At 37.3% G+C, this 17,386-nt stretch overlaps 1 protein-coding gene across 2 annotated transcripts; it reads left to right on the top strand.

The window, feature by feature from the left end:
- Window positions 1-5,253, top strand: LOC111915709 (transcription factor BIM1). 2 transcript variants are annotated; one of them, XM_052768916.1, is made up of 12 exons: window positions 1-319; window positions 687-1,013; window positions 1,215-1,286; window positions 2,151-2,549; window positions 2,615-2,735; window positions 2,833-2,960; window positions 3,088-3,178; window positions 3,534-3,603; window positions 3,695-3,790; window positions 4,040-4,479; window positions 4,557-4,689; window positions 4,788-5,253. In XM_052768916.1, exons 2-12 carry the CDS (start codon window positions 977-979, stop codon window positions 4,896-4,898), a joined length of 1,698 nt encoding a protein of 565 aa, XP_052624876.1. In that variant the 5' UTR covers window positions 1-319; window positions 687-976; the 3' UTR covers window positions 4,899-5,253. The 2 variants fall into 2 exon arrangements, with proteins under 2 accessions (XP_052624876.1, XP_052624874.1); XM_052768914.1 differs by having other exon boundaries at window positions 3,070-3,178.
- Window positions 5,254-17,386: the final 12,133 nt, after the last annotated feature.

Raw genomic sequence — 17,386 nt, 5'->3', positions numbered from 1 at the left:
GAGAGAGAGATCTGGATTCTGGACTGACAATCCTATCTTTCATCACAGCGCAGACACTGTTGCTTTACATCATCATCATCACTTCATCGCCATCACCATATACATACACAATTCTCTATACTTTCTTCACAACACCACCTGCACAAGAGGTGGAGGAGGTTTATTGTATAAAATTTTCTGGAAAGAAAGATTTGCGAATGAATTCCATGGAACATTTTAATTGATGGCTACTGGTTTCGCAATTCTCCTCCGTAATCATCTTCAAAGCAGTTCTAACAACTGAATTTCGCAATAGGATACACGTTCAGATCGATTAAGGGTACGCATCTGTCGATCGTCTGAGTTTTACTTCCTTTCGTTTTCGATCGGGGTTCCTGCCTTCTACGTTTCCTGTTTCTGTTTATTTTATTTTCTCCAGGAGTTTTTCTTCTAGTTTCTCTGTTTGTATCTGCGATTATGATTTTAGAGAGCTGAATTGTGAAGTAAAAATTAACTCATTCTGTCTACTACGTTAACTTCTTTAATCAAAGTGGTTTAGAATTTTAGGCTAGGTAAATTTCTCGATTTGCATCCTTGTGTTTTTTCAAAATTCTGTTTACAAAATTATCCACAGAAGATGAACTTGAATTTCCTGTACAAACAGCAGAAACGAATTTTCCTAATTGTTAGATTTGTGATTTGTGAAGGTGGTGGAATCCATCAATTTCAGTCGGAATTACGTGGTGAATGCGCCTCCAAGGTTCAAGAAGAGGAGGCGCAACCGCGGTCACGTCATCTACATGGGCGGTGCTACTAGATCTGGACATCCGTGACGTTTCACTTTCGTTCTCGTTTCCATAATTTCCCAACAGCAAAAAATAATTCGAAATTTCCGCGACCTCACCTCACCTCACCTGACACAACATCTGTCCGTTTTGTTTTGCCCTAATTAATTGGATCCAATCCAAAGGAGGAGAAGCAAAATCTGTAAATCCTGATGGAGCTTCCTCAACCTCGTCCCTTTGGAGCCCAAGGTACCCACTCTTTTTTCCCTCTCTCTTTCACGCGCACGTGCTCATACGTACACACGCAGGATGCGTGCGTGGATGTACGTCAACCAACAGAAGGGGGAATTGTTGCTACTTGTTATGAGAGTTAACGATGGTGTGTGTGTGTGTGTGTTTGTATGTGTGGATGACGTTGATTTTTTTTTTTTTTTTTTGTTGAATTTACAGGTAGAAAACCAACACATGATTTTCTTTCACTTTATTCACCTTCCCAGCAAGATCCATCTCCTACTCCCCCTGGTAAACAAATTTATTCCCTTTATATTCTCCTAATTATTTAATTCATCATCCACTTTGATTAATTTAAACCTTGCATAGTTAGTATTATTGTCAAACTCGAAGTCGTTATTAAGGTTTATGTTGAGAATTGAGAGTTGAGATCATCATCTCTTCAAAAAAGAAGAGTGATCTTGCTGGCTATGACATACCTTGCTTAGTTGAACAAAAGAAGAATCAAATGCTTGTATTATCTTAATTAGTATCATAAAAATGTTTAGAATAAGAGCTCTTTATGTATTTAAAATAATAATAATAATATAGTATATTATGTCATATATATATTTAATACGCAAATGTATTAATTTATAGTAAAGTTTTGTTATGATATTTCCAGATTAAGTTTGCTGTATTGATTATTTATACAGATGGATGATTACTTTTGTTAATATTTTTTGGACAATTGGTAGAGAAATTAACCTTTTACATTTACAATTATTTTATTTACTTTTTGATCAATTATGTGTCAAAATAATATAAGTTTATGAAAAGTTGAAAAAGCAAGAAATGTAGAAAAAGACTGAAAGAGACAAAAGAAGATATATAAAGGACGACAAAAACGATGAAGAGAAATGTCTTTGTTGGGATCGGTGATAAAAATATCAACCGCATTTTAGAGCAGTAGTGGATTCATGTTGGCTATCACGTGGTGCATCCACACACCTAACCTTCCCATCTATGTCTTTTCTTTTCTTTTTTTTTCTTAAATCTTTTCCTATTTTCAGAAATTAAAAAAATCATTTTTTGTATCTTTAGCATTTATTTTCACATATGACCTTGGCTTTAATAAATAATAAAAATCGTTATTAAAAATCTTTTATGAAATAGGTGGCTACCTTGAAACACATGACTTCTTGCAACCATTAGAACGAGTCGGAAAGAATGGTGCTACCAAAGAAGTAGGAAAGAAAATCGAAGAACCACCACCGACCGGAAAGTCCCTTCCGCCGTCTCCGGCTCCTCCTACTGCGGTGGAGCACATCCTTCCTGGCGGGATTGGAACTTACAGTATTAGTCATATTTCTTGTATCAATCAAAGTCAAAGGGTGGGAAAGCCTGAAGGTGTCCTCATCGCCGCCGCACAATCTAGCGGCAGTGATAAAAACGATGAAACTTCAAACTGCAGTTCTTACACAGGGAGTGGTTTTTCACTGTGGGAAGAATCTACAGTAAAAAAGGGAAAGACAGGGAAGGAGAATATTGCAGGAAATAGGCATGTCGTAAGAGGTAAAAATAAATTAATTATATAGAAGTGTGTGATTTTGTGAGAATTAATAAAGTTTTGTTAACAGATGGGGGGATGAAGATCGGAGGAGTGCCATCGCCATGGATGACGTCAGTGGAGCGACCATCCCAGTCGTCATCTGCGCATAACCATCAGAGCACGACTATCAGTTCTCTCTCATCTTCTCGGTGTGTTGGATTTCTTTCAACTTAATTTCACATCTTTTATAATAGTAATATTGTGTATATATAATGTTTTTTTTAATGGTGATTTCGATATATGCAGTCCATCGTCAACACAGAAGAATCATAGTTTTGTTGAGATGTTGAAGTCTGGTAAGAATACACAAGAAGATGAGGATGATGAAGAAGAAGAGTTTGTTATCAAGAAAGAGCCATCTTCACACTACAAAGGTTTTACTTTTTAACTCTTGGCTATTTTAATTTCCAAGTTTCACAAAAAAATGAAATCATATCATGATCATTAGTGTACAATTTTTTTTTTTTAATTGGAAAATGATAGGTGTTTTGTCTGTTAAAGTGGACGCAGCACATAATGATCAAAAGCCCAACACCCCGCGTTCCAAGCATTCAGCTACTGAGCAACGTAGAAGAAGCAAAATCAATGACAGGTATACTACATGCATCTTATATGTGGTCTCAAAGATTCCCAACAACATGATGTTTATAAACATGGAGAACTCTAAAACAATTTACTGTATGACAAATTATTACAATCATATATTAATTAATCTCTCAAACCATGCACCCTCAACCCTCAATTACATGCAAAAGGAAGTGTAGTTTGGTTGGGACACTTAGAAACCAAACCCGTGGATCCTTTTTGTAGGGCATTGAGCTTGCTCCACCTTTTAGTTTTCCATAATTAATGAGATAAAGCAATGCATGATATTGATAGTCAATTATAGTATGGTCATTGCTAAGATGGATATATTACCATTTGGCATTTGATATATACTTGTGCAGATTTTCTATGTTGAGAGAACTCATCCCTCATGGAGATCAAAAGAGAGATAAGGCATCATTTTTATTAGAGGTACTACACTATGAGACACATCTCTGAATTCTCTTATCTTCAGTACTCAAACTGACAAATATCTAAGCTATGAGTTTTGTGAATTTTCTAGGTTATTGAATACATTCAATTTCTACAAGAGAAGGTGAACAAGTTTGAGGATTCATGTCGGGGATGGAATAATGAACCACCAACAATCATGCCATGGGTAAGTTGAAGATTTCACATATTCTTTCTCTAATTGTTAAATCCTAATTCTTAGTTTGCATTTCATTTGTCACACTCGCAAAACATTTCTAGGGCTATTTTCTATTATGAGGAAGGGTTCATATCTTTTGCACAGACGAGAGAGACAAAATGTTGCAACTTTTGTCACACTGAGCTGCAATCTAGTGCATGCCAAACACAGTACAACCTATTCTAATTTTACTATCTGTCTTGATTTTGATTCAAACAGAACCATAACCAACGAGTAACAGAAGGTTTTGTTGATCAACCACAAGTCCAAAACGGTGCATCGGGACCCGCATTGCTATATGCTCCAAAAGTCAATGAGAACAAGTGCATTGACCTTCCAAAAAAGGGACAAAACATATTCGATTCCGACATGTCTTCCTTGGAAACCATGAAGGAAATCGGTCAACACCCGCAGTTGACCAACAAGGGATCTCCTTTTCCTTCACCATTGCAGCCAAACATATACTCCCCTGGCTGCGGAAGCACCAGTGCCACCGCTCCAATTCCAGCCATGGTAGCCGATACAGTCAACACATCATCCCATTTACAGCATTCAAGATCATGTACATCCGACTGTACCCTTGCTACTGATAAATTAAAAGACCAGGAACTAACAATCGAAAGTGGCACCATTAGCATCTCAACCATCTACTCTCAAGGGTACATATATACCAAATTCATGGTCCTTTTTGTTTATCAATTAAATTTTTTTTACTAACGAATTGGTGTGGAAACAGGTTATTGAGTACTCTAACGCAAGCACTACAAAGCTCGGGTGTCGACCTATCACATGCCAACATCTCCGTACAAATTGACCTAGGGAAAAGAGCAACTGTCACTACACATGATTCCTCAACACCCGTTCTAAAGGTGGTTACATTTTCTTCGGCTATTTCGAGGGCATTTACGTAATTTGAGTGGGGTGTCATTGACTTTATTTTAATGTTTTTATGTACTTTTGCAAACAGAAACATGGAGTCCCTACCATTAATGAGACGGTGGGACGCTCACGACTTGCAAGCACACGGGAAGAAAAGAGCGATAAAGGGTTGAAGAGGTTTAAGACTAGCAGAAACTAAAGGTTACTAGGATAAACCCGATTAATTAATATTTGGTATCATCCTTACTAATTTTTTGGTCCTTTCACATTATTGAGGATCATTTATGTTTTTGTTTTTTTTTTTTTTTTTTTTTTTTTTTGTTTGGAGATACGATGTACATGGGAGGGGGGGAGGTCAGGGGGTGTTGCATAGAATATATTGACACAAATGTATTGTTGTTATTCATTGCCTGTCTCTATAAAGAGGCTTAGTTCTGTAGTTAGATTGATAGGATTATTGGAAATTTATTGAAACCAACACCCAATTTTATTGTGGATACTTGCAACGACACCTCTTTAAGACTTTTAAATAAGTCGACATGTTTTCAGGTTCTTATCATGTTATCTTAAGTGTTCAGTTTCTTTATTTTTTGGAACCGTGGAATTTTATAAAAACCACTGTTTATAAAGAGCAAGGCAGGTCAAAAGCAAAACAAAAAACAACACAGAAAGTGGTCAGTTTCGATCTTCTAAAAGAGCTATTCACTGTCATATGAATACTATAAGGCGAAGATATATATTTAACTAAATGAGATGAATAAAATAAATTCTAATATAAATCTCTCTCTAAGTTCCATCATTAAGTTATTCTGACTTGCTGGAGTATTATGTATACCACATGGTGCTATCGAACTTTAATTGTATGCAACTTTAAACTTTTGTTGTGGGATGGACCTATGGAGAAGCCTGTCCATTAATTTCAGGCTTAAGCAGGAGAAATGGGACTTGAAACAAAAGAATGCTATCTTCGAGAAGGAGTCAATCACCAACTTGAAGCAAACTTATGCAATAAATAACTAAACAAGAACTTAATTAGGAACCACAAATTTGTCCAAGTATGAATATCGACAATAAGAATAGTATTCCGGTCCCATAAATAAATGATCCATTTATTGAACTCTGTTTAAATTTAAACACAAGAAATACATATGCCTAACTAGAGTATAGATAATAAAATACAAACAAGGGACCGGGACCCTACTTTGCATACTCGATTCCAATTTCCAAGACCAAAAGCTTCTAAGACTCCGTCCTCTAATCTAGCTAACGCCATCCATGCATCGCCTTCTAAGACTCGGGTCCCATAAATAAATGATCCATTCATTGAACCTTTTATTTGTTGCTTTCTTCGGTTTCTTTGACTTCCATTCCAGATCGTTGGATTTGCAATTTAGAGTCTTCGGGTGGGGTGTTCTCTGTGGCCTCAGCTAGAAACTATACAGATGGACTTTTGCTTGATTCGAGTTCTATTGCTACTAGATGGGTTTGTTTGGTGTTTATTAAAATTAATGTTTTTGTTTCGACATTGGCTTTAAATAGGCTTCCCTGCTCTTCGGAGGTTGGATATTTCTTCTTTTGATTGTCTGTTGTATGAGTGACAGAGACAATCAATCACCTTTTTTTTTTTTCTCTTGTGATGTTGCCTCTGATCTTTGTATGAGGATTGGCTTACTTGGTTTGGTGGACTTCGGCTACAGAAGGGTGTTATGGCTTTCCTAGAGGCTGTGTTTTATGTCATGTGGTGGCATATTTGTTTTATGTCATGTGGTAGCATATTTGAAGATTCTGAATTCAGTTACTATTTGCCTATTTGGGAAGGAAAAATCAAAAAATGAGTATTTATTTGATAGTACTGTTACTCAGTCTTTTATTTGGTGTATAACCATAGGCATAGGTCTCCCATTAGTAGGATGACTTGGCTTCAAAAGCCGATTAATGTTGTCTTGTAATGTTATGCTTTGTTTTTTCTCGGAATCTCGGTCTACCTCGTTTCTAGCTTTTGGTTTTAATAAAATATCCGTTGCTCAAAAAACAAACAGAAATCGAATAGATTATGAAATTTATAAATGTGTTTTTTATTCAACTTGTTTGATCTTCAATTTATGATAAAAAAAAACAAATTAAATTCATATTTTTGAAAATTTTCTTCCACTGGCATGATATAAATTTAATTAAACTGTAGTGATGAAAAAAAGAACGATGTATGTTGTTCAAATGGTATGGAAGCCATCTTCTATCACCTTCATGAGGGGTCGTGGGTGGGCAAGTTTGATGTGTTCTTCAAATGGTGCGGTTTACCCTAAAATTACTAAATGATTATAGAGGATTTAAGTTAATATTATGACTTTCAGAGTTTCAAAATGATCATCATCTTCAAATTATTGCAATCCAAACTATCCCATTTTGTTTCGGAACATCAGTTAAACAAATAGGGTTTGACATAAAGAGTTCAAAGGATGCGTGATATTTCGGACGGAGTACATTCGAGACTCCATTTATCTTACATGCATTTGCCTTTTGAACACATTGTATATGACACCTAATAATCCGAATTTCTTACTACTATAAATTTGAAAATAATAAAAATATGTTCGAAGTCAAAACCCAATGAGTGAGTAAAATCTAATATCTCATAAATACGGAAACTGTTGGGTTTGAGTCATAAGAACTTTCCTATGTGCACATGCAAACCCTAATGCTTGGATCTAGGTTTCTCTAATTGAACATGCAATGTATCCATGGCTTACGATTCTAGATCTAGTGTAAACAATTGAATCATATCATATATAAAATAGATCTAGAATAATACCTTAAGTTGCTTGCTTGAAACTTCTTGTTCTTGGAGCTTAGAGTCACAATTGTCACTCCTCTAATGGCTTACAAACACCAACTAGCAAGAGGATGAGAGAGAGAGAGAGAGAGAGATGAGGGTAAGAAATCGGCTCTAGGGTTTCTTGTCTTGCATGAATGCCGATTTCCCTCACCCAAAGGATCTATTTATACTATGAGCTACTAGGGTTTCACCCTTAACCCTAATTGAATAACTTAGGCCCTAAGCAATCTAAAGATCCTCTTGGATATTAGGCTTAGATGATTTTAAGGTCTCCCAACCCTAAAATCCGTCCACCCTTATATCCATAAGGATACATAGCCCGAAACACAACTATCACACGTTTGACAGTTTATGCACCTTTATTCAATTAATCTCTTTAAGTCACCAAATTAATTCTCAATTAATTTATGACTTATATCAATCAAATAACATTATTATTCCTTTAATATATTACTCTCATAATATATTAACAATAATATCTCTTCTCTCTTAACAAATCATCCTGTCAAGTTGCTATGATGAAGGCAACCCAAAAGGACTATGCACAACCGGATCAAGTACTTACCAAATATAGTTACAGCCTTAAACACTAATCCAACAAACACTTCACGGTCATTTTTTGGGCAACCCATGAAAGTATAAGATAGAAAGCATATCAAACATACATCTATTCTTTTAACAAAAAAAATTGTTAAAATATGGTATTTTGGACCATGAAATACGATGTAAAGACTAAAATCTAATAATAAAAAATTAAAGATGTGTAGATTCTGATGCAAGGACATAAAATATCTCATTTAGTTGAGAAAACGTTTATAGTAAACATGTTTAAGATAATCAACGTGATATAGCTTTTTGCAAATGTTTTGTACAAATAAAAAAACACATAAATTATGTCATCCAATATCTAACATGGTTTTGTTTCATACTTGATCGTCATTTTAGTAGCTCTCAAAAACTCACATTATTAACCTAAATGCTTAATAATGATATGTTAATTTTTGGGTTAATATTATAAAATACTCTTCATTTTCGTATTTTTTTTTCGCTTTAAACCAATTTTTTTATTAAAAATAGTAAAAAGACCCTTATGTTCTTTCAATTTTTTCCATTATGATCATTCTAGCAGGTTTTTCGGTATTTTTTTTTTTTTTTTGAAAAACCTGTGTATTTATTTGACAAACTTTTCCGATTTAGCTCATAATTTTCTTGTTGTTGTTGCTAATGATGTTGCTTATGTTGTTCTTGATGGATGAAGTTGGAGGTTCAATTGTATATGTGTTTGCTAATTTGAAAAACGAAAGGTTCTACGTCTTCTAGCTTGAATGAAATTTTATCACAAATGATTTCACGTTTGCTATGTAAAGACTAAGGGTGTATATATATTAACTTAGATGGAATCACAAATAGCTACACATTTGTTATATCAACTAAAGCTTATACATTGCTAATTTAGATTCTAAAGATTCTATGCTTGCTAACCGAAGATTTAACATTTGCTAATTTGAAATAAATATCTAAATAGTGCTTAAAATTTGGTTGACTCTATTATTTTTGATGGAAAAAATTTAAGATTCAAAATAAACTATTGATATTATGATAAAATCAAATTACATAAAATGTGAAAAGTAGATTGCAAAAATAGATTGAATTTCACAAATTGTCATTTTGTTTGATATATATATTTTTGGTATAATAGATTAATCATATATTTATATATTTTAATTGTTATCGTACAATGAGTGAGATGACAAACGGGCAACAAGCTGTGTCGCTAAGCCTTTTTGTAAAACTAATTCGTTTAAAGACTACATCCGAAAATCTAGGGGATATAACATTACTATACATGATTCGTTGTACTCTTTTAAGATGATCTACTGCATCCGGTGCGAGGAAACCAAACGTATCAAATGCAAATGGTATGAACACGTGTTGATTTTTCATGCATGATTTCTCATGTTTGATGACTTTGTCTGTAGCTGCTTTGATATTTAAAACAATTGAAGATGAGATCTCGGTGTCACCAAGCATTTACATTGTTCTTCAATAGAAGAAATCTCTAAACATATCTTTAAATAGTTATTGATGCCTATTAATGTTTCTTTCAAGTTTTAATGTTGAAAAGCGAATTACAAGGCAAGAACATAAGCATTACGAGGCAACAAAAAAATTGGTTCAAACGAAAAAGAAAAATGATAAATATAATGATTTTTTAAGAAAAAAATGTTAGTGTTTTTTTTTTTTAATTCAGTTATAGAAGATTAATCATTAATTTGCTAAACTTGCTAGTACAAAACAAGGAAAAGTAAAAAAAATGCATTTGAAAAAAAAAAGTTGAAAAAACAATAACCTAAAATTATTAAGGCTTTTATGTAACACCCTGATCATTGAGGTATTTAATTTCTTGAATTTTAGCTTCGGTTGAAGGTCACGACGTTAAACATGATGGTCACGTCGTGAATGCCCATTGACTAGTTGACCTGTGATTTTGATTCTCACGACATGAGACTTTGAATGCTCAGAACGTTAGATTGGCTTGATGACTAAACCCTAATATTTCAGGTATTTAATGGAAAGAGAGAGCTAGGGTTGCCCAACCTTAGCCTCCTACACTCTTTAGCCTCCTGAAAACCCTAATCTCGACCCTCTTGAAGTCCTTAGTCATTTTTGAGATCCTTGAAGCATTCTTTGGTGGTTTTTGACTCTTTTAAGTGGAAAAAGACCTTGGTTGAGCAACCTCTTGACGTTTTGGCTTCTACCTTGCAGTCTCTTGGAGCTTTTGGACCATTGTAACTTGTAAGTCTTAAAGCTTGGTGTAGCACTTGGTTCTTGGTACGTAATCCTTGTAATTAATATTTCTTAATTATGGATTTTGCCATGGACTTGGCGAGTTGAAGTACCAACTCGCCGAGTAGAAACGGGATGAGGCACGAGGTCTAAGCTTTAGACTCGGCGAGTAGACCCTGTTTGGGCAAAAACCCTAATCCGGGTGTTTGCACCCTATTTAAACGCTCTAACTTGGCCTCCTTTGTCCCTAACACTTCCAGAGAGCTGTAGAGCGAAACCCTAGCCCCCATATTGTTCTTGTGAGAGATTTTTGGCTTTGTGAAGAAGGTTTGGAGCTTAGAAGAAGAAGGAAGAGGTTGAAGTGTGCAAGAAGGGGAGGTAGATCCGAAATCTACACTGTGAGAAGCTTCCATTCAGGTAGAAAAGCTTTTACCTGGATCATTAGTTAGTTAGATCCCCTTTTTGTCCCAAATTAGTGGTTTTCAAGCCCTAAAACCTCAAGCTCCATGTGTTATGCTCTATGTTCTGAAAGGACTTCAGATTTGGACCTTATGGACACCTTGGAAGTGTAAAGTCTCTGTGGTTGGGGTTAGTGAGGTCCCTATTGGGTGTATGACCTCTTAAAGAGCTTGGATTTGCCTTTTTGAGCTTATGGGGCCATGCATGCACGTAAAGTTTGCAACTTTACGTAATAAGGATGCCCTAGGAGCATAGATCTATGGTTTAGAAGCGTTGCATGTCTCAGATTTGGTCTGTACGGGAAGTGGGTCGAAGGGACTCGACGAGACCCAAAGTGGAACTTGGCGAGTTCTATGAAGATGGTCTTAGACTCCGCGAGTTGGATGAACAACTCGACGAGTCCTATGAAGATTGCCTGGAACTTGTCACACCCCAAAACCGGAACGGCGGAAACGTTCGGGGGTGGAGGACGTCATGTTTAGTATCACAAGATATGTATATGGTAAGCAAGTAATGAACAACCATTTCATTTAGAAAGAAAGTGTTTACAATGTGTGTGTTCACAAAACATAGAAGTCATAAACAAATAACAAAACAAGACTTGAAGCTATAATGCTCCATCTTCTGAAGTCCCAGCACGAGCACCTGTCTAATAGTCTCCTGAGAATACAAGTTATTTAAAAGAGTTGATCAACAATTAAGTTGGTGCGTTCATAAGATTTTGGTGATGTGAGTAAGCTGTAAAATGTGTTCGAAAATGTATATGCACAAGTGATGTAAGCTGTAAGTTCTGTTTTGAAATGTTCGCTTGTTCCTCTAGAAAATCCTATATTTCCTACTTAAATGAAAGTTAAGTAAAATGACACTACAAGCCTTTCTATGCGTACTAAGTGGGTACAAGTTATATATACTCAGAGTAAATAAGCAATCGATTGTGCGCATCTGCCCTAAACTCCCAACCCAACGGGAAACAGAAAGTAAGGCGGATAGCACACATTTCATTGGTTGTTAGATCGTTGTCATATATAACCCTGGTGTATTCACTTGTTACTGATGGAGTTATTTGTAATGGTTCCTTTATATCTAATGATGAGTTCTTTTAAGAAAACCTATATTTCTTATAGTAAACTAATGACTACGGTGATTACTTTTATAATAGCTTTGTTTATACTGCTATATATAATCTGATATCGGGTAGAAAGTTAACTGGGTGAATCTGCCCAAAGCCCACAATCCAACGGGAACAAGACGTCGGGCAGAAAACACACATTTAACTATCTATTGGATATTAGTTTTATATATAAACATGGTGTATAAACTAAGGTGTTATAGAGTTACTCACCTAAAGTCCCTAAAACCGTACTGGCTTAATAAAATGGATTAAGCCCTTTTCTGGGAAATCTCTAGTTTTGTATACCAAATGTATTGACTTTGATAAGTATGTTTTGTACTAGAAAAATTGTGCTTCGACTCTGTGTCCTATAACCTAATCCATACTTGGTACCCTTATGATGACTTCATGTATACTCAAGCATAAATATATATAGATTCGGGTAGATAATAGATTGGGTGACCTCAATCCAAGCCCACATCCAACGGGAACAGGAATTGCAGCGAAGAGCACACATCCTATTAGCTGTCGGAATCTACTAGCATATATGTATCCTATAGCGTATACATTAAGGAATCATAAAGCTAGCATTATGATCCTAACCTTTAATCGTAGCCTTCTACCAAGGCATCTTCTGTTCTGTGTTAAACCCGACTGTTCCTTTGTCAAATGTACAAGTATATTCTCCCTAGTTTATAAATATCTTGACTAGAAAATAGATCAACTTTCAAGTGGTACCGACACTTTATGAAAGTAATGGGAGAAGTAAGTACACAGATGTCGTTTATAATGACCTGCGGATGTACTAATAACCTAAAAACATATTTGTTTTATTACGGTCAAAATGTGAAAGCTAGAACCCCTACTAAACGCTCTCAATGTAAAGAGATTGAGGGAACCAAACGCGACCCCAGCAATTTCTTACAAGCCGTGTAATTCACATTAAAGTTATATAATTATGTATACCCAATATAACTATCACTAATGCGTTAGTGATTCATTAGTATAATTAGATCCTGTTTGTGTGTTCTCATGCTATAGCAACCTAACTTGTTTGTTATGTTCTGTTCTGGTATTGTTTGATTCTCTTCACTGTTTGTTCTGTTCTGGTATTGTGTGATTCTCTTCACTGTTTATTCTGTTGTGGTATTGATTCTTTGTGTGCTTCATTGTACTAGAAGTAATGAATAACATTCTCCTAAACTATACCTATAATAGTTTACTAATGCTCTACTTGGATTGTTACTGAAATGACTCGTTTGTATACTAAGTTATGCTTTTACTTTAATAATGGAGTTTTGTATAGCTATAAAGTAACATAACTTTAAACGAGTTTTGAAACGTGTTGATAACTTATAAATAACATAAATAACATTTTGAAGGATGTTCAACAACAACCATTTACACAATTATCATTGTGTTCAACCTGTATTCCCCCCTTAAAACAGTTAAAATAGTTAAATGATTCATTACAGGGTATGAACTCACCTGATGTGGGTGATTCAAACGGGTAGGCATGTAAGGATGAGAAGTTCCACGAATGAGGTCCCGAGACACAATAAGTCCTAAATGATATATAAGGACACATATTGACATGAATATAGTGATTATAAACAACTATATGAAAGATAACACCTTTCGGGACTAGGAAACACCTTGGTTAAGTGTTGGAATCACATGTGATTCAACAAAGGGAAGTGAAATGACACTAATTGGTGTTTACGGTTTTGTAACCAACTCCACTTGAGTTTACGGTTGTAAACCCATGAGTTTACGGTCGTAAACTCATGGTACTTTGACCATTTGGTGCTTTGAAGTCCTAGAAGTCCTTTTGAAGCATCCTAACTTCAAGTCTTAGCCTTAGGAAGTGATTAGGGCATCATAACACCCCTTTATGGGGTTTACGGTTTTTGGACCATTTGTCTTTGGATTTACGGTAGTAAACCCAAATGGTTTATGGTCAAATGGTGTTTTCAAGTCTTAAACCCTTCAAGGTTAAGACCTAGGCTAGTTTCTAAGCTTAAGGAAAGAGTTTGGGGCATCAAAACATGCCTAAGGAGGTGTTTACGGTTTTGGGAGCTCCCCAAACCATAAACACATATACATGGGACATTTTTGTGGTTTTCATGTGCTAAACACATCAAAGGAAGGTTCTAGGTTTGTTTCCAAGGTTTGGCAAGACAATAGGGACACTATAGGGACACTTTTGCACCCTTTTTAGTGTTTACGGTCCAAGAAGATTCTTGGGCCGTAAACACCTCGCCCTTTGTGATTTTGGGTGTTTTCTTGATGCTCATAAGGTCTAAACATGTCAAGGATTGTTTTTATTTTTGGTTCCAAGGTCTAAAGGGACATAAGGCACACTTTGGCCTCATTTTTAGTGTTCACGGTCCAAGAAGATCTTGGGTCGTGAACACCCTTTCATTAGGGTATTTGGATGATTTCTTGATGTTTAACACTTGATCTAAACATATTAGGGCTAGAAACACTTACAAGTTGAAGATCTTGAAGGAAAATGGGATGATACTTGAGAGAGAAATGGCTATAGTCTTGGAAATGTGAAAAAGTGAATAAAATAACTAAGTCTCACTTATATAGTCTTTAGGGTTTACGGTCCTAATACCATTTGGACCGTAAACTCTAAAAGTTTGAAGTTTTGGGCATTTATTGCTACACAATAAACCCTAGGGTATCCTCTCTCCTGATATCTTTTGAAGTACTATCTTTAAAACACTCAAACTTATTCCAAAAAGCTTGAAAGTTAGCAGAATCAGTTTTGACTTCCATTGATGTGGATGGTTGTACAGAATGGAATATTTGGGTTGTCACAGAACTCGACGAGTTGTTCTTCAAACTCGGCGAGTCATATGAATTGTTACTGAGTAATATGGGTTTAAGTGTTGAAGGTCTAACCCTTCGTATCTGCACGCGAAATTAGCAATTTAACGTGTAGCAATAGTCCCAGAAACCCAAATCCTCATAAGGGATGATCTGGTGAGGATTTGGAGGCGAGTAGGAGGTCTGCTCGTGGGGACTCGACGAGTTGTTCTTGGACTCGGCAAGTCGTATCGTGAGTCGGTTCTATAGTCCCAAGTAGTGAGTCAAGGTGGACCCAGTGAGTGGGAAAAAGGACTTGGCGAGTAAGACCGAGTTAGTAGGAGAAGGACTCGGCGAGTCCGGTCAACTGGAAGTTTGACTTTGACCAAGGAGTTGACCTTGGACCAGGGGTGGGTCAGTCGATTGACCTAAGGGTATTTATGAGGGGTTAATCTATGTTTATGGATTTATAGTCGGATGATTACTGGTGCAACAGTCAGACGTCTAGCAGTCAGACTTTCGGTAGCTACTTTTCGAGGTGAGTTTCCTTCCAGTAGGAACGGGTCTAAGGGACCGAGGCCGGCCCGTATAGACGATAGTATCGGAGTGTGGGCAGAGCCCGTATCTCATAGTTGAGTTGATTATGTTATATGCCAGTATGATATAATTGATTATACTCGTTGTCTGTGTGAAACTTGTATGTTATGGTTTAGTAGCTGAGTGTGGGCGAGGCCCGTATCTCTCAGATAGTGGAGTGTGGGCGAGGCCCGTATCTCCCAGATAGCAGAGTGTGGGCGAGGCCCATATCTCCATGAGTGTGGGCGAGGCCCGTATCTCCTAGTTGTTCATTGTATGATTGTATGGTATGAGGTATTGTGGGGGAACTCACTAAGTTTCGTGCTTACAGTTTATAGTTTTGGTTTCAGGTACCTTTTCAGCAAAGGGGAAGGAGCTGGCACGGTAGCGGCACATCATACACCCCTCTTGTTTTCCGCACTAAGAAATTGTTCTGGGATTTGTACTCTAACACTATGGTTGCTCCCATGTTTTGGTTTCCAGACACGTAATATGTTTGTAACGACCCAAAATTTTTTTTTTTTTTTTTTTTTTGATATTACTTTAGAAAAGCATTAATAAATAAAACATTGTTTGTTCACACCATAACACATTGCAACCCTGTTCTCAAAAGCCAAACCGTATATCCCATCAAAATATCAGAGTACAATCCCAGTGAATCTCATAAATGCGGAAACCGAAGAGTATGTGTATGACGTGCCGCTACCGCGTCGGCTCCTTCCCCTTCGATGCAGAGGTACCTGAAAACAAAACTGAAAACGTAAGCACAAAGCTTAGTGAGTTCCCCCAACGTACCGCATACCATACAAATCACATAACATACATACTGCCAGGCTATTCTGGGGTGCCTGACTACCCGGTACGGCCATTCTGGGGTGTCGTCTTACCCGTGTCAAGCCATTCTGGGGCGCTGACCTACCCATACGGCCATTCTGGGGTGCCGTCTTACCCGTGTCAAGCCATTCTGGGGTGCTGACTACCCATCGGTCCTAACAACCGATCCTCGGGGACTATTTCACCCCTACTACTACGATCACATATAACATAACACGCCATCATGCAAACATATCATCACATATTGTCAGACGTATCTGGGGTGTCTGACTACCCTTCGGTCCTAACAACCGAACTCGACTACTATCACTTACAACATATCATGCTAGCATATAACATATCAGGTAGTAGCAAACCTAGATGATATCACAAAGACAATCATCTATCATACGTCTCCTACTGGTGGGCCGGCATTGTGGCCTTAGACCCACCACTACTGGAAGGTAACTCACCTCGAAGTAGCTGCTGAACTGATCGGGAATCAACTGACTGCTGCTGCTCCGGGAGTCCTCCGGCTGCAATTTCCACGACATACTCAATCAAACACTGCTAACTGTCCTTTAGGTAAAATGACCATTTTACCCCTGGATTAACTCTAAGCCAAAGCTGGAGTCAACTTTCAGTTGACCCGACTCGCCGAGTGGATCTCCACTCGCCGAGTCCCTAGTAAACCAATGTCCTGGGTCCCTGGTTCTACTCGTCGAGTCGGGCTATGACTCGACGAGTTCACCTCCTAACTGCCATTCAACACCTTCATCCTACTCGCCGAGTTGTATGAACAACTCGTCGAGTTCATCTTCATCCGATGAACACTTTATGCTAAGACTCGCCGAGTCGTATGAACAACTCGCCGAGTCTATTCTTGAGCTATGAAGATTGCCTTGGACTCGCCGAGTCAGGGCATTGACTCGCCGAGTCCTAACATGGGTGAGTCCAGCTCCCAACTCACCGAGTCACCCCCTATGACTCAAGGCTCAACTCGACATACGAAGAAGGGACCAATTCGGTGACTCGCGACCAGACTCGCCGAGTCACCTATGCGACTCGCCGAGTCGTCGCCATGCACTCCTTAAATATACCGATTTGCTCGGTTCCAGACCATGCCATTCATAGATCTGGACTTCTAGGACACGAATCACACGTAAAGTTTCCAACTTTACGTGTGGATATTCACCAATATGGATTATAAGGCTCAAAATGTCTCAAAATGGTAGATCTAGGGCTAACAAGCCTCATGAGGCCAAAAAGCTAACAGATCTGAGCTCCTGGA

The sequence above is a fragment of the Lactuca sativa genome, chromosome 1 (genome assembly GCF_002870075.4).
Source record: "Lactuca sativa cultivar Salinas chromosome 1, Lsat_Salinas_v11, whole genome shotgun sequence".
NCBI classification, from domain to species: domain Eukaryota; kingdom Viridiplantae; phylum Streptophyta; class Magnoliopsida; order Asterales; family Asteraceae; genus Lactuca; species Lactuca sativa.
Note: the sequence above shows the minus strand (reverse complement) of the source record. Positions and strands in the feature narration are given on the sequence as shown.